Source organism: Fusarium odoratissimum (assembly GCF_000260195.1).
Source record: "Fusarium odoratissimum NRRL 54006 unplaced genomic scaffold supercont1.6, whole genome shotgun sequence".
Lineage (NCBI taxonomy): Eukaryota > Fungi > Ascomycota > Sordariomycetes > Hypocreales > Nectriaceae > Fusarium > Fusarium odoratissimum.
In genome coordinates, this window is record NW_022158692.1 from 1,079,560 (window position 1) to 1,095,716 (window position 16,157).

Sequence of the window (16,157 nt, forward strand, 5' to 3'; positions counted from 1 at the left end):
GAAGCCGCAGTCTTGGAATGAAGGAACCGTCTGCTAGAATCTTGAAGAAGCGGGATTTGCTTACAGCATCCCTTTGACTACCTGACTGTCCCAATCAGAGCAGAGGCAGACACATTTCCATTTTCGTTCACCTACACGAAGCTGTAGTTGCGGATACACCGCTCATCAGAACCTTATGTCGTCATGTCACAAGCACCGCAGCTTCTTTGGTAAGCTTCAAGTCTCGAGGTCACCGAGCTGACCTCACTTTGTCTCAGGCCAGACCCAATCTTCTCCATCATCTCGACCTAAGCCGCTTATTGGCGCAGTTGATCTGTTTCCTTGTCCATCTTTCACTACTGCACCTAGCCGAGACCAGCAGGTCGGCTTGACGCAATGCTACGGGAACTAAGCTAGCGACGTACTGTAACTTTCAAGATGCAGATACTCAATCCAGAAGTTGAAAACATCATGGCCCTGAAATGATTGGGCTCATAACGAAGGCTTCGAGTGAAGCTTAGAGGCATATAGAGTCTGGCCTCAGAATCGATAGCCGCCAACAACACCTCGACCCTGGTAACCGAGCGTAGCCACATACCCCAAGTTCAGGCTGAGAAATACCTGACGCCTCACTTTCCGCCTGAACGGACGGCTGTTTCCCCCGCGCTTCTCTTCATATTCACGTGTTGGAGATGGAGGTACCGGCCCGTCGGTGAAATATGCCACTCTCAGGCTCTTGCACAATGAACAAGAAGTACCCTTGAGGCGAGAACAGTCGATGCATGGATGGTTTGGCTGAGTTCCGAATGGACAACAGCCGGACCTTCGGACCCTGCACCTTTTCTGCCGCCTCTTCCCATGCATCTGCACATTGTGCCTAACAACTTGACGGGAATCAGCTATTTGCTGAATCACGAGTGTAGGTCTCTGATACGCGAGATGTTGTGTACAAGTTGTCCTGTGCGTTTCAACGTGGGCCATGGCCATCCTTTGCCTGCCGTGACCACGCAGTTCAAGTTGAGCATTATTCATCGGGCATTAAGTTTTGCTATCTCATCCCGTGTGCAAGGTATCTTGTTTGTCGCTATGAAATCTTTTTCCCTACTCTTCCCGATTCCATGAAGGGGTGACCTGACTAACAGATCTTATCACTCCACCCATAGTCACGGAATCCGCTGAGTTCACTCATATTTTTCCTGCTTACACAAACTTCAAATCTCAAAGGTCCAAGACCTCGTGCCAACCATCTTATTTTTCCTGATACTGTCCCATGCGAGTTAGGTTCCCTTTTAGGTAGCATGCCATGCGCTTTTGCAATACCATCCACCTGTCAAACTGTCATTCAAGGTATGATTTGATGCTCAATTCTCCGCCATTTGAAGATCTTGTCGATCGAAGTAACGAAAGACACAGTACTTCCTTGCGCTTATACAATGTAACTCTCCAAGGCCTCAGTTGTAGCCGGTAAGAGATAAAAACGTGGCCGTGGAACCGCTGCATCGACGGCCGGGCCGTGCCTGAAATAGATGATGTCTCGGATTCATGCGAGACTTTGTTTAACAGAGACAATCGTGGGATTCTCAATGTGTGAGATGCTGAAAGTGAATCTGAGAGGTGACACAGGATAAGACGCATTGGTCGATACCTAACATAGCCTACTGAATCGAACTGCTTTACAACTAACTAAATCTCTCATGTTCCACTCGTGTCCTACAGTTTCTTATCTGAGCACACACCTTGCTGCGCATCGTTTCCTTCTCCTCCTGTAACGCTCTCGAATCCTGAACCCACTACTCAACGCCTGAGGATACAGCCACGGCCCAACTACCAGTCTTGAACTCATCCTATTATTCGTCGTCATCATCATCATGGACATCTTTTCCTAGAGATCGCCATCGCCATCGCTACGCCATCCCCAGCTGCACTAGGACTGGCTGTTCCAGCCAACCCAGCTTCGCGGCATGACGCGCCAGATCTTGACCTCTCCGCTACGAAGGTCGTCAAGCTTGAAGCTCTCTACCTTGACTTTCTTGCTCTCGCGGCCTTGCTCCCATGCGCGCACCTTCTTCTTGGTGCCATCCCACTCAGATACTACAGCGACGTGGTCCGGTTTGCCCACCTCGGCAGAGTACTTTGCGTGCATAGGACCATGCTTGCCTTGGAACTTGGCGTTGCGGATTGTGATGATGTCGCCAGCACGGATCACGTCGTTCTGTTGAGTTGATGCATTGGCCATGTTTGAATAGACAAGGGCACCGTAGGCACGAGTGCCAACAGGAGGAAGAGCATCCTTATAAGGCTTGAGAAGTTCTAGAACAAGACCTTGAGGAGTGCCGTCCGCGACAACAGAGTCTTTCTTGGCAGCTACAGCCGTCGAGATGTGGCGACCAAATCGCTCATAAAACTCTTCCATCTGATCCTGGCGGAGGGGACGCGGCGGGGGCTCGTGACGTTGCTCAAGTTGAACATCTGATGCATTGTAGGGGTCGTATCGAATTGTCAAGAAGGTTTGTGAGTAATCTTGATATAAGATAAAGATTTCGCGAGTTATCGTCGTTTGTTGGCCGCCATTGGTAGATGTCGACTCTTCAGCCTCAAAGTAAATATCTTTACGTCCCTGGAGAACGGGAGGTACTTGGTTAGATTGCTTCCACCAGCCACTCTGGATAGCCAGGTCCAAGTCATTCGCAATAAAACCTGACTCCATCGACATTGATGGTCGGTGAACATCCATAGATCGTCTGTTTCCGGCAGCAGCCCTCGAAATGTCTAGAGATTGTCGCCCTGAGGTGCGACCTGCAGGCACACCTGGAGGAGGGGGAGCTCTTCGATCTATCGGAGAAGTAACAGACGGCGATTGGGGGAAGATACCCTCCTCTTCAATCTTGGGCGTTCTGGGGGCATAACCGTGTCCTCCAGGAGGTGCTGAATAATTGTAGGGATCATAGTCTTCTTCCAGGCGCGGCGACTGAGGCGGTTGAGGAGGAAGTAGACCTGCAGGAGGGGGAGGGGGAGGTGCCGCGCGTGGCACGTCAATAGACTGTCGCTTGTTATCCGTAGGTGGAGGCGGTGGAGGAGCAGCGCGAGGTGTATCAATTGATTGCCGCTTATTCTCAGGAGGCGGCTGCGAAGGGACAGGCGGCGGAACAGCTCTGGGGGCCGTGCCTGTGGGAATAGGGGGTGGTAGTTTAGGAGGAGCATCGGAGACTGGCGATAGAATAGTGTTATCTTCAAGGCTTGATTCACGGGCGTGTGACTTGAGAGCGTCTTTATGGGGGACTGAAGAAGCAATATCCGTATCGTAATCGCCCTCATACTCGGTAAGTTCCTCAGCTTCTTCTTCGCCAGCCTGAGGAGGTCCCCTGGTATGTTGTGCCTGAGAGTCTTGGGTGGACTGTCGACGAAGACCACCTGGTGGAGGCGGAGGAGGTGGCCGACTCTGTGCTGGTGGAGCTGGTGCAGATCCAGGAATAGGTGGCGGCAGTCGACTTAATCTATTGCTAGCATTGGATTTAGGAGATGTAGGACTGAACTCCTCGCGGGTAGGGGACAGTGGTGGCGATCTCGCAGGCAAGTGAGGGGGCTGAACTGGCGGCGGTGCCATAGGAGGAGACCTTGCGGCAGCTACAGGGCCTTCTCGGTCGCTATCACGGCCACCAGAGAGCTCATCGCCCGACTGGGATCCTTCGGACTGAGACTTCGCATCGGCGGGAGGTGCGGGAGGAGGAGGCCGAGCTGGAACTAATGAGTATCATGATCTTTTTTTAAATAGGCGTTAACTTACATTCGGATGGCACAGGGGGAGGCGCTCCTCGACTGCCAGGAATAGGAGGAGGGCCTGCTGGATCTCGAGGAGGAACTGAGTGACGGTTAGCATCCAAATTACCTAAGATCTTGATATCTGATGGTACATACTTGTAGGTGCAGCGTGAGGGGCAGGAGTAATGTCACTCTCTGCCTCCTCCTCTGCCATCTCTGCATGCTCTGGAACTCGGGGCGGCTGAGACGGCACAGGAGGTGGTGGCGCTCGGGCAGCTGGTTCATGTTCCTCAGGACGGGATGGCTCCTCAGGCTTACTTGAACCGCCAAATCCAGGCAAAGCCATCATAGTAGGAACGGGTGGTGCAGCATGGCTTGTTGGCGATGCCTCCTCGACAGTTTCGTCGATCGATGTTCGCTCTGGCTTTGGGGCCTTCTTCTTTTTGGGAGGCGGCGCTGGCGCAGGCATAGGGGCACCAAACATACCATGGAAACCCATACCACCACTCATCTTGGCCATTCTCGCCCGTAACTCCTCTTTACGCCTGACTTCAGGATCCATCTCCTCCTCCTCCTCTTCCTCTTCCTCTTCCGCTTCCTCGCTATCCTCCTTTCTTGATGTTGATGCCTCGGGAGGAGGACCGGCGTGTATAGGCAATGCAGGTGCTCGCGGTGCGTTCCTAGCCACACCATCACTATCATCCCGCTCCGTTAAGTCATCATTGCCTTCGGTTGTGTCACCTGCGCCAGACATATCCGCCTCATTACCATCATGGACAGGTTCCACGGCAGGTCCCTTGGAAGACCTACGGCGTGGAGGTGGTGGCATGCGATTTTGTCGTGGCTCGTCCATAGATGTTCTGGCATCAGTATCCTGGGTGTCTCTGCGCTCAAGAGGAGCATGAGGCTCTTGAGGTGAAGCCTCCGCCTCAACCGGGGTATCAATATGCCCGATGCTCTCACGCTTCTTCTGAGGCTTTTTCGGTTTCTCCTTCTTGGCAGCAGCATCGGCATGTCGTGCCGCTTGCTCCTGCTGCTGCTTTTGAAGCAGTGCAATGCGCTCCTTTAAACTTGTAGGCTTAGGTTGATCTTCATCTTCGCCACCCTGACCTTCACTTGGTACAAGCCCGGCCCTCTCGGCCTGTCCTTGGGTTTCTGCCTCCCGTTCCTTGATTTCAGGGTCCTCGTCGCGCCGATACACCTTGGCGGTTGGGGTCTGCTGCGGTGGGGGTATGAAAGCATTGCGACTGGGAGGAGGAGCCACAAACGGCTTCTTTATAAAACCTGTACCTGAGCCAGCCAGACCACTTGGCTTAAAGGGCGCAACAGGAGGCGCTGCGGGCTTGTTAAACGCCGCAATGCGATCCTTGAACGAGCTAGCAGAAGGCTTCTCTGCCTTGGGGGGAGGCCCGGAGGGCTTGGGCTTTGGCGAAGCGGCAGCCGGAGCTTGAGGAGCGGGGGCTGGAGGCTCGGGCTTAGGAACTGCAACAGGCGGGGGAGCTGTAGCCTGGACGGGTTCGGCGGGCTTTGAAGGAACAGGCTCCGGGACGGCCGGGGCAGCCGGTTCGGGAGCCGAATGCTTATGTACGGGTTCATGGGCTTCTTCGATCTCGGGCTCAGGTTCGGGCGCGGGGATTGAAGGAGCCTCTTGCTGAACAGGTGGCGGTGGGGGAGAAGCGATATCTTCGGTGGGTTGAGCAGGTTCGGGCTCTTTCTTAGTACGGGTTCGAGCTGGACGAGGAGGTGCGGTAGGCTCAAACTTCTCGACAAAGTTTCGAGGGAAAATACCCTCTTGCTTCACGCCGTGGTCGTCGACATATTCCCCGCCATACCAGTCGGCGTCCTCCTCATCAGTAACAGTGATGACCTGGCCGATACTAAAGTTGAGGTCGTCCTCATGAGGCGATGAGTACTCGTAAATGGCCTTGACTCTGAATGGCGCGGCCATTTTTGCTGATGATTGATCCTCTGGAAGCTCTCTTGCAGGACAAACGCTGCCCGAGGCTGGGATCAAAGCTTCTCTGGGCGTGTGGCTGTATGGAGCAACAAGGTTATAGTACGTGGATTAGGTATTCGTAGGCTAGTAGGTCAACAGCTTGCTTGCTTGCTCGCTCGCTTGGTTGAGTGTGGGGCACGACAGGGGGGCGTCGTCAGCCTGTGGGATCAAGTGAGGCGGGGGAGGATATAGTGATGAGTTGTTTGAAGGCGCAGTCTATGTAGGAAGGCGATTGCTCGGTTTTTAATATGCGATAGGAAGTATTAAGTGGGAATGGATGCTCGGATCCTCAAGAGGAAAAGCATGAGAGAGATGAGATGCAGGTTGCAAGGAGGCGGGTGGTGTTTAGCGGAGCATAGGCCTGGAGCTGGGGCGTTTGTCGACGTCAGCGCTATGAGCCCGTCACTCCGTCCATCTCACGACTAAAAGTGTTAGGCGCGTGGACGATGGTACTTCCAGTTTAGCTGGGAGGGAAGTTTCCAGTTCAGTTATAGTCGGTTGATGCCTAGTTCCGATGATGGTCGGTCATGACTATCACGATAAGACTTACGTTTGCTTCTTCAGGGTAGTGAATGACAGTGATGTAAGACAGGCAACAGAGCCTATAAAATTGGGGAAGCAATCATGAGTTGATTTTGGGTGCATTGGCATCGCATTGCGCTTTATGTTTAATTCGCGGGGTCGTACGTTAGTTATCTCTTACTATGGCCGAACAGCCCGAAACGAAGGCTCAAGGCATGACAACATGGGGTAGTAGAAACACTGGCTGGGCTTCTAAAACAAACTACCTAACCAACTGCCCATGCGTTGTATCAAGTATGAACAAACACTAGCCTGTCATACTTTGAAACCATTGCTTATACCGTTTCTGTCATATAAATGTAACCAGATGAAAAAAGTGACTGACTGCTCTTTGTTTGTGCTACAGTGCATCATCATATGGATCCATGATGGAGAGACTCAATTCTTGTTTGATTGGTTGACTGGACTTTTCAAGGTCCCGGGACCGTCATTAAAACACATTCACTACCAGACTATTCTCAAGTACCAACCTACATTCGTTATTTTGTTATCAGCCGATAAAGTCCAATCGTTCTTCTGGCAGTCTCCCCTCCTTCAGTGGATTGCCACTTGTAAAACAGAAGCTAGCAGAGGTTGCGGGGCCATTTCTGGATCTTTCTGAGCTCCAAGTTCGGGTTGAGTTGGGATCAGTATTACATATCCTTTTCTCAAGATCATAATCCTCATTCATCATGGCCTCAGCGTCTAAACAACCCCCAAAGGGTATCCTCAAGAAGCCCAAGTCCATCAAAGAACGAAATGCCGACCCTAGAGAAATCGCCATAGAGCATGCCAAGATCATCCAGCATCGTAAAGACCTTGAAGCAGAAATCCTCGACAGCTTGGTCATCCTCTCCGAATACCCTCTCGTTCGCGAACCACCTCACAATGCCTCCAACCCTTCTCCATCCGATGTCGCCGACTTCAAGGCTCATGTGCGACTCTTTCAACCTTCAGACTACGACGACCTCGTTATCGAGCGCAATGTGAACGAGCTTTGCGGTTACACCCTCTGCTCGCGACCACGACGGAATACGGGTCCTGGCGGTCAATGGAAGATTTCCAACGGGAATATTATGAAGCGGGAGGACCTAGAAAAGTGGTGCTCCAACCAATGCGCCCGTCGCGCTCTTTACGTCAAGGTGCAGCTCAACGAGACAGCTGCCTGGGAACGGGCAGGTATCCCAGATATTGAGATCGATTTACTCGACGAGGACAAATCGAAGGAAACAGAGGTCGACCGAGCTGCCCGAGAGCTTGGTCAGCTCAAGCTCGAAGAGCAAAGACAAGCAGCTCGAGATGAGGCCGCCCTTGCTCTTGAGCGAGGTGAACCAGATGCATCGCAAAGCAAGAGCAAGAAGATGAATATCACACTGAAGGAGAATGATCCTAAAGCACCATCCACTGCGTCTGACAAACCAGAAGTCTACGATGACGAACATTTACTTGTCGAGGGCTATAGAACAAAACTCAACCTGGAGGATAAGAAAAAGGACTGATAAAATCATGTTTTGGGTGTTTGTAGCATTTATTCGAAGATAGGCGTTGGGCGACTCGTGTATCACAAGCAGGGCCATAATAAGGATAGGAAGATACCCCATCATGACACCCGCAAATACTGGTCGCATCGATGTAGACAACAGTATCACAGTCCCTCGGCTCAGTTCCTGAAACGTGCGAACTGGCCTTGGACAAGGTCATATTCACAGAAGCGAAGAGAGTAATTGGCGATCAAGCGTCATCTCTGGAGACATCCAGAGAATCGGCGACACCTTGGGGGGTCGAAAGATCTTTCTTTGAGACCTATGCACTCACTGTCCTAAGACGCCAAGTAGTGAAACCCTGTAAATGCCAGACACCCATCATAATAATCCCATATACCAATTTTTTAGTCACGGCGAGGGCGGTCGCCGTATCGTCGTCCACCACGCTCGGGAACCTGCTGCTGAGTGACGGGGATGACGTTGACGGGGATAGACTCGAACTGCATTTATTGTCAACATCTCGTCCAGTTTGTTCGAATCTCGTAAGGGCACATACGCCAAGGTGCTTGAGGAGATCCTTGGTCTCGCCATCGACGTCGAGCTGGCCGCTCTCGGAGTTCTGGGTGAAGTCCAGAGCAGAGACCTCAGGAACGTACTGATCCTTGCGCTCACGCTCCTCCTCCTGAAGCTTGAAGGAGATACCGCGGACGGGTCCACGCTGAATTCGCTTCATCAAGTGGGTAGTGTAGCCGGCAATCTATAATAATCCTGAATTAGTCGCTGCCCTCGGTGGTATTTCGTCGAGCCGGTATTTCTAACCTTGTTGCGGAGGCGCTTGGAAGCAATGATAGCGATCTCATCACAGATACGCTTGTTAGTCTCGAAGTCCAGGGTGAGCTTGGGGTAGTAACGCTCAATGATGACCTTGGCGGACTTCTTGACAGTCTTGGTGCGAACGCGACCCATTTTGGCGGTATTGGACTGTTGAACGTTGGGCGATAGGTTTGAAGAAAGTCGCTGGTATGAGATTTCCGCTACAGCTAGAATTTTGGTGTTGAGTGGGTGGGTCGCTCCTTCTTCGATTTAGGGCTTCGCAAAAATCACGTGGGTGTGTAGCGAATCATTTCTGCTTAGCTAATAGACCTTTGAGAGTGAAGCTGCTGCATGATTGGCTAAGAATGTTATGCATTTAGGCAAACTTGCATCCATTTTCATAACATCTTTCAAGTGTAAGTCTTCATGACAGACCGACAGATGTAACTTGGGTAATTGCTTCATTTCTATTTGTACAGTTGTTTGGTACATATCTTCTCTAAATATCAGAGAAAATAAATGACATCGATATACATTGCCTCAGCCCTTGTCCATAACCCATGCACTTTATTGCTGGTTGTCGTTATCAAGGCCGTAGTTCTTGGAGCTGCTCACAGCATCATTTTCGGGAGTAGAAGCAGTGTCATCACCAATAAGCTCATTAGCGACACGCTCGGTTCTCCAAGGATCAGCTTCGTCACTCGTTCTCTTGAGTGTTTGTTTTGTCGCATTGTACACCTTAGCACGGCCCTGAGCTTCTCTAGCAACAAGCTGGGCCTCAGTGTTGGCTTCTCGGAGTTGCAGCACGACCTTTCCACTAGGGTCGACTGTTGCAGTCTCAGGGCTGACATATGCCTTGGCACCACCAAAGGTTGTTGTGTCAAGATGTGTAATACCAGTAAGCATCTTCTTGTTCTGCGAAACCCTGTGACGGGAGTCTCTGGTATTGAACTCGTTGTCTCCTGGGGGAGAGTCGGCCACGAAACCACCAACACCAAGTTTGGCAGGTGATGGGCCTTGCCTGGGGTAAACTACTCGAGCGAGCGTAGGAGTGCGCTGCTTTTGAGGTCCGTAGACAGGATGGTTCTCCATGTAGGAGTTTGTCCTCAGATAACTAATACCAGCAGAGGGATGGCTAGGAGGAGGCCCAGACTTTCCGTAAGGACTCTCAGCAGCCGCATTCTCTCCCGCGGCGAGGAAGGTCTGGATAATGCCAACAGGCTGGCCAAGAGGAGCAAGGTCAAGGAACTTGGAGACTAGGCCGTACAGTGTAGCACGGTCACTTCGCAAAGCGCGCACATAGTCTGTAAACTGATCCTCGGTGATGTCTGAAGCCTGGATTTTGTTTGGCGCGGTGTTGCCCTGCTCCATGGCAGCCGTGGCTCGTTTGGAGTTTAGAGATTCAGCAAGTCTGTTTTTGAGCAGCTGTCTGAACTCGGCTCGCTTAGGTCGTACGTTCTTGTTGAGATATCCGATAAAGGCACCCTCAGTCATCCTAGCCAGCCACGGTCCCTGGAACTTCCATCGCTTGTCATCAATTCGTCCTTTACGATACTCGGTAAAATCGAGGTCCTCCTCAAAAACGGATTTTCGCCAAGCATCATTTCTCACAGATATGCCGCTTTTCTCGTTTCCTTTGGGGATCGAAAGGGGAATGCGCATTTCCTGGAACTTCTCGAGAGAAAGAGTATGGTCGGCAGCAGAAGCGAAATCAGTAACGCTTTCGATAGAATCGACCTGTTTGACTCGGATCAGGGGTGTTGAGGTCGTTAAGGTGGACTTGAGAGGGAATGGTCGCTTGAAGCCCCAGTCACCCTTTTCCCGAGACGAAAGAGGCGATGTGATGGACTGGTACTGCGGGTATTGTCGTGTCATCGTGGGAGACTTGTGATCGCCAATGTGCAAGTTTGTAGACTGAGGCTCGGGTAATGGCTTTGGGAGGGAGAATAGTCGAGAAGATCTCAACAATGCCCCTCCGGGCGAAACAACGCGACTCCCCATTTCGACTCAGAGACCGTTTGGCGAGCTCAGTTGGCTTGCCGTTCTGGTATCTTCGTGACGGGCAGTACCCAGGCGTACAGCTGAAGTCGACAAAAATTCGCTGGAGGTTGAAGCTTGGGCGGGATCTACCGATAATGGCCCGGAGAGCGTCTCATTGGCCAATCAGCTCAGCGCCTGGAACTTCTTCTGACAGCACTGAGCCCCACTGAAACCCTGTCTCTCATCGATACAACTTCTATTTTATTGAAAAACCCAGTCACGCGACTAACACGACGAAGAGGAGAAGAGCGTTGTCTTATTTTTCTTCTTTCATTGTAACACATTTGGGTTAAAGCAGATGCAAGCGATTAAGAGAATGTCGTCATCATCAAACATTTACAAGTCACCTGCCTTGACGCACGAGCTTGTCGCAAAATGCTCCGTGAGTCTTACAGTGGTGATGGCTTCACTTAGCCGTCGAAGCCAGGGTCGAAGGGTCTAAGACTGATACACATATTTCAACGTAGACAACAAGAGCTCGGGCATCAATATTGACTCTTCCTCATGGCGTCGTACAACTTCCTATGTTCATGCCTGTTGCAACTCAAGCGTCTCTAAAGGGCATTACCCCTGAACAGCTTGAAGAGACTGGTTGTCGGTTATGTCTAAACAACACATATCACCTCGGCTTGAAACCAGGACAAGAGGTCTTGGATGCGATAGGTGGAGCGCATAAACTCCAAGGATGGAACCACAACATTCTGACTGACAGTGGAGGGCAAGTTTTTCTCTATATTGGTGAGAATATTCCAAACTAACATTGACTCATAGATTTCAAATGGTCAGTTTACTCAAGCTTGCAACCATCACTGAGAAAGGTGTCGAATTTCTGAGCCCTCATGATGGAACACCCATGTTACTTACTCCGGAGCATTCCATGTCACTGCAAAACAGCATCGGCAGCGACATTATGATGCAGCTGGACGATGTCCTTGTCACAACCTCTCCTGACAAGGCACGTATGCGCGAGGCCATGGAGCGAAGTGTGCGATGGTTGGATCGATGTATCGCAGCTCACAAGAAACCCGAGTCCCAAAATCTCTTCTGCATTATTCAGGGAGGTCTTGATCTCGATATGCGACGAGAATGCTGTCGCGAGATGCTGGCCCGTGATACCCCAGGCATCGCCATTGGTGGATTGAGTGGTGGTGAGGCCAAGGCTGATTATTGCAGAGTTGTAGCAGCTTGCACAGAACTGCTCCCTGACCTGAAGCCGCGATACGTCATGGGCATTGGCTACCCTGAAGATCTGGTCGTGAGCGTTGCGCTGGGAGCCGACATGTTCGATTGTGTGTGGCCAACAAGAACAGCCCGATTTGGCAATGCAGTCACAAAACATGGCGTCTTGAACATCCGCAACAAGAAATACGCTACTGATTTCGGGCCTGTCGAGGAGGGTTGCAACTGCATGGTCTGCAAGCCAACCGCTGATGGAGGGATGGGTGTCACTCGGGCATTTGTCCACCACAACGCCTCAAAAGAGACGGTAGCGGCGCACCTACTGACCATTCACAATGTCTATTATCAACTGAACCTTATGCGACAAATAAGGGAGGCCATTATGGAGGATCGATTCCCTACATTCGTGCGACAGTTCTTTGCTTGGCTTTATGCGGATAAAACAGAGTATCCCGAATGGGCAGTTGGAGCATTGAAGGGGGTCAACGTCGATTTATCGGAATAAAAGCATATGCAGCAATTAAGAGGCGTTGGTAAAAAGTGAATTATGGATAACGAATATGATTCTATATACGAAGGCGCTTCAAATGCCAACAAGGATATCCTGATAAGACTGCGCATTGTTCACGAGTTTCCCTACAGCATTTCATTAAATAACCCGGAAAAGTCGTTAGATCCACCACGTCTTCTCGGAAACGGAAACTCATTAATAAACTCCATCACTTCTCGGTTCAATCGTCATAAGAGCTCTTACAGAGCAATAGCCAGAGCAGCAACGGCAGCGAGGACAGCACCGAAGCCAACACGAGCTGAAGAAGCGCTGTTACCGCTGTCGGTGCTGGAAGGCTGAGCAGGAACAGTGACTGTGACGGGGCCCATGTTCTGTTCGCTAGTTGAGGCATCGTTGTCAGAGGCGCCAGTCTGGCGAGAACCGGAGTCCTCGGTGGTGTTGGCCTCGTCGGTCTCGCTGGACCCAGAGTCTTGAGTGCGGGTGACAGAGGGGGAGCAGACGTCGTCGAAGCGGTCGCAGAAAGTAGCAAGGTTCTTGGCGACTATTGTTGGGTTAGTTCAGGCTCGGATTGTTTCAAGTGACACACATACCAGAGTAGGCGGTCTTGGGCTCGCCTGTTCGCGCCCAGTCAGCACAAGTGGAAGCATACTTGTCGAGCTCATCGGTCCAGGTTCGGCGGGAACCAGATCCACGGCAGCTTATAAAATGTCAGTCTGTGTCAATTTCCGTGTAAGTGAATAACTTACCAGTAGCACTCGGCCTGCTCTCTGGGAGGAAGCTCAGTGAATTGGCGATCCTCAGCTGTGCAAGAAGTGAAGATATCGAGCATGTATAAACAGGCTGCAGCGTATGTCTGCTCAGCAGGGCTGGTGGCAGAGGTAATGGTAGAGAGATCTTCATCATCTGAAGTTGCTGTAGGACGGCTATCGCTGGCAGAACCACCAGAACCGCCGGTACATCTGGCGTTCAATCTGCAAGCGCTGTACAGAGTGCCATAAGCTAAAACAGCTTGTTAGCACATTTTCCTCCCCTGGTAACTAGAAGAAAACCTCACCTTCGTATTGAGAGGTGTTCTCGGGAGCCTCATCCTCGAGGTAGTTGGAGCAGACTGAGTAAAGAGGAGCAGCGTTACTGCGTCCATCACAGCATGCGCAAGCAACGAGGGCTGAAGGATCAGCAGTCGCAGCAGCGTCGAGACCACCAACAGAAGAAACACAGTCCTGGACAATTCCAACAGCTTGCTGGCAGGTCGAGTATTCGGGGTCGCTAGGGTTGATGGCGTTGTTCTGGAAGACATGAGGACCCAGACCGAGGGCAGCAAAGGGCATCGATGTGATCTGAGCAGCGGCACCGCTGGCCAGGACGGAAAGAACAGCACCCTTCATTGTGAGAATTGGGTATTCGAGATATGAAATGTTAGGGGTCGATGTCAGGTCCAAGGCAAGACAGTCACTTCTACAGATGAATATGAGCGAAAAACAGCAATTCCTTCAAAAAGCAATCCTCGGGGATGAAGGGCCGACAGTCGGGAATTTATTCACGACGCCGACCTGAGCTGAACAGAGCTTCCCTTTCCTTTCCAGGGTCGGCTCATCGCCTCGCTCGATTGACAAACACAGACTCCAGACATACAGGACGCTAGGAAGCTTGCGGACAGGGTGATGAGCTAGCTCCGGGCTTCACGCAGCCACGAGGCAGAGTCTCCAGGTGTTCTGGGCCAAGATGACCAATTAGCAAGAGCGCCATGGTGCGGCTGAGATGTGATTAGCAGGATCTCTCTGAATTGCACGCAGAAATTTGGTGGTCAACGTCCGTCGCGTCTTAGACGCAGAGCTACAACGGGACGGACGGACGCTGGAGGCAGACCGGGGGTGCCCTGCAACTGGGGACGATTCACGAAAGAGGAGTGGAGGAAAAAGCCACTCGGGTTGAGATGTTCTCTGAGCTAGCCCAGATAAAGTCGACAAGGCTTTGCAAGGGCTTCAGGTGGCCCCAGCAAAAAGAGCCCAGCACGTCCACCCAAGGACGTTGAAAGTCAGGACGATGAGAGTCTGGGAGAGATTGCAATGCCGTTTTCCGCTCGCATTGTCTGGGCAGACGTCAACAATGTGTTTGAATGTGCAGGCTTGGCAGATCAAGGGTATCGATTTGCTAATGCTGTGTCTCCTCACAGAAAAAGAGAGAAGTGTAAGGGGCCCGCATCGCACAGCATCTTTTGGCGTTTTTGTGAGCACATCGTTGGATAGAGCCTAGAGAATGTACGCCCCTGCCGATGGACAGATTATGGCTGCATCATTAGCAGCAATATCAATGAGTATGTGCTATTACTCGGTGGCTTGATCAGAGGAGAATATTCGAAGATCAGCCTTGATCCAGATTCGAAGCTTCAGTTTCATACCAGCATATGTCATAGATCCAGCGAAGAAATTCCTCCACCTGAAGCTGGTATGGATGGACATGACCTCGTAAATCGCTCAGCCCTGTTTGTGATGCAAGGTACTATGTATTTAACCATTTAGTCATAACGGGAAGTTTATTTTAAAGCTCATTTTGTTGCTGACCCCTAACAATGAGGTAGTACGGATACTCGGAGCTCATTTTTAGATCAGAGGCGGTTGCTTGCAGCATGTGTCACTCACTCTCAATTCAGTCTATTGAAGCCTAATCGGAGTTGTCGGCATCTCATCATCAGTTCAGTTTTCCCCTCAAAATCGTTTGGATGTCTGCAAGTTGGGATGAGAAGAGACAAACAGCGGCTTTCATCCGCATCCCAGCGTAGTAGCGCATCCTTCAAAACGCCCGACCAAGCGGAAACAAAGTCAGGCCAGGTTCAAGCAAGTCAGTCTAGCGAAAGAGACAGGACCGTCGATAGTGGACCAGAAATGTCTCGGCAACATGGGGTGATTGGGACTGGGGTCATTTTAAATGTGAGGGGTCCAGTTGTCGAGCGCCACGAGGGACCTTGACTGAAGAAAAAATGAATTTCCGTGACTGGAGAAAACTCGCTGTTTTTGTTAGCGGTGAGTCCAACGTTTCGTTTCTTGCTCGCCCAGGTTACTCAGTTGAGCTTGGGTCAACGCATCCATGTCACTCTGGGCTTGGGCTTGAGTGCATACATGATCTCTACAGCGGTGATTCTAGACTTGGCCGACATAACGGCAAAGTGCTGTCTGTTTAATGGTGTCTGTGAGATTGTGTCATTGGCAACCATTTGATCTCGTATTCTTGAGCCGTTGACTCTAAATACTGGGGACGAAAGACAATGAGCTGTTTTGTTTATTGGACATTCAGCTGGTAATCAAGCATATTGATAAGCTTCGATCAAGATCTGGTAGGTAATTTATCGCTGACTTTAATTTATCTGATCCTTCAGAGCTTCCGAACCAACAGTCTGAGCACATGCAGCCTACAGAACAGAAACCAACAATGTACACACGGGTACGGATACAAGTCCTGGGTTTATTCGCGAATCACCGCTCCTGGGTATACCACTGCTACTATGAAACTTTGACATGTGCAATATGTGAATCACTATATATTATATAGATCGTATTATTATTCTAGACCTGATAAACGTTATCCCTTAGTATGATCTCATAGTCAGAGAGCGCTCAGCAGTTGGAATTCGAGAAGTTTGCTGCCGTTCTGTGCGACAAACATTCAGGGGTTGATGAACTGTTACCGTAACTACGGATACCTGCCTGTCTTTTCAATCTTGTCATTTTGTATTCCGCTCACGACAGACTTTGCTGTGGGTTAAAAGACCCGAGAAACTTCTCCTTAATGTCGCTATAACAAAATACAATCTCGCTCAGTTATCTGCTCTATTTCTTAT

At 50.8% G+C, this 16,157-nt stretch overlaps 7 protein-coding genes across 12 annotated transcripts; 3 read left to right on the top strand and 4 right to left on the bottom strand.

The window, feature by feature from the left end:
* Positions 1 to 43: 43 nt before the first annotated feature.
* Positions 44 to 2,681, top strand: FOIG_05018 (uncharacterized protein). Of its 4 annotated transcripts, XM_031203387.1 has the most exons (3): positions 225 to 1,048; positions 1,143 to 1,326; positions 1,387 to 1,673. In XM_031203387.1, the coding sequence occupies exons 1-2, from the start codon at positions 766 to 768 to the stop codon at positions 1,238 to 1,240; spliced, it is 381 nt and encodes a 126-aa protein (XP_031066966.1). In that variant the 5' UTR covers positions 225 to 765; the 3' UTR covers positions 1,241 to 1,326; positions 1,387 to 1,673. The 4 variants fall into 4 exon arrangements, with proteins under 4 accessions (XP_031066965.1, XP_031066966.1, XP_031066967.1 ...); XM_031203386.1 differs by having other exon boundaries at positions 44 to 1,048; positions 1,143 to 2,681; XM_031203388.1 differs by having other exon boundaries at positions 225 to 1,326; positions 1,387 to 2,681.
* On the bottom strand, positions 986 to 6,372 carry FOIG_05019 (uncharacterized protein). The gene is made up of 3 exons (XM_031203390.1): positions 3,895 to 6,372; positions 3,764 to 3,838; positions 986 to 3,714 (listed from the first exon to the last, which is right to left on the bottom strand). The coding sequence occupies exons 1-3, from the start codon at positions 5,684 to 5,686 to the stop codon at positions 1,904 to 1,906; spliced, it is 3,678 nt and encodes a 1,225-aa protein (XP_031066969.1). The 5' UTR covers positions 5,687 to 6,372; the 3' UTR covers positions 986 to 1,903.
* Positions 6,373 to 6,779: 407 nt separating this feature from the next.
* FOIG_05020 (uncharacterized protein) lies at positions 6,780 to 8,268 on the top strand. Its single transcript, XM_031203391.1, has one exon. The coding sequence runs from the start codon at positions 6,988 to 6,990 to the stop codon at positions 7,792 to 7,794; it is 807 nt and encodes a 268-aa protein (XP_031066970.1). The 5' UTR covers positions 6,780 to 6,987; the 3' UTR covers positions 7,795 to 8,268.
* FOIG_05021 (40S ribosomal protein S17) lies at positions 6,787 to 8,846 on the bottom strand. Its single transcript, XM_031203392.1, has 3 exons — positions 8,599 to 8,846; positions 8,336 to 8,536; positions 6,787 to 8,279 (listed from the first exon to the last, which is right to left on the bottom strand). The coding sequence occupies exons 1-3, from the start codon at positions 8,743 to 8,745 to the stop codon at positions 8,184 to 8,186; spliced, it is 444 nt and encodes a 147-aa protein (XP_031066971.1). The 5' UTR covers positions 8,746 to 8,846; the 3' UTR covers positions 6,787 to 8,183.
* Positions 8,847 to 8,967: 121 nt separating this feature from the next.
* On the bottom strand, positions 8,968 to 10,694 carry FOIG_05022 (uncharacterized protein). The gene has a single exon (XM_031203393.1). It carries the CDS (start codon positions 10,591 to 10,593, stop codon positions 9,160 to 9,162), a length of 1,434 nt encoding a protein of 477 aa, XP_031066972.1. The 5' UTR covers positions 10,594 to 10,694; the 3' UTR covers positions 8,968 to 9,159.
* Positions 10,695 to 10,771: 77 nt separating this feature from the next.
* FOIG_05023 (queuine tRNA-ribosyltransferase) lies at positions 10,772 to 13,050 on the top strand. Of its 2 annotated transcripts, XM_031203394.1 has the most exons (3): positions 10,772 to 11,014; positions 11,100 to 11,350; positions 11,404 to 13,050. In XM_031203394.1, the coding sequence occupies exons 1-3, from the start codon at positions 10,931 to 10,933 to the stop codon at positions 12,314 to 12,316; spliced, it is 1,248 nt and encodes a 415-aa protein (XP_031066973.1). In that variant the 5' UTR covers positions 10,772 to 10,930; the 3' UTR covers positions 12,317 to 13,050. The 2 variants fall into 2 exon arrangements, with proteins under 2 accessions (XP_031066973.1, XP_031066974.1); XM_031203395.1 differs by having other exon boundaries at positions 10,772 to 11,350.
* FOIG_05024 (uncharacterized protein) lies at positions 12,338 to 16,056 on the bottom strand. Of its 2 annotated transcripts, XM_031203397.1 has the most exons (5): positions 15,439 to 15,626; positions 13,377 to 15,327; positions 13,069 to 13,321; positions 12,913 to 13,019; positions 12,338 to 12,863 (listed from the first exon to the last, which is right to left on the bottom strand). In XM_031203397.1, the coding sequence occupies exons 2-5, from the start codon at positions 13,705 to 13,707 to the stop codon at positions 12,562 to 12,564; spliced, it is 993 nt and encodes a 330-aa protein (XP_031066976.1). In that variant the 5' UTR covers positions 13,708 to 15,327; positions 15,439 to 15,626; the 3' UTR covers positions 12,338 to 12,561. The 2 variants fall into 2 exon arrangements, with proteins under 2 accessions (XP_031066976.1, XP_031066975.1); XM_031203396.1 differs by having other exon boundaries at positions 13,377 to 16,056.
* Positions 16,057 to 16,157: the final 101 nt, after the last annotated feature.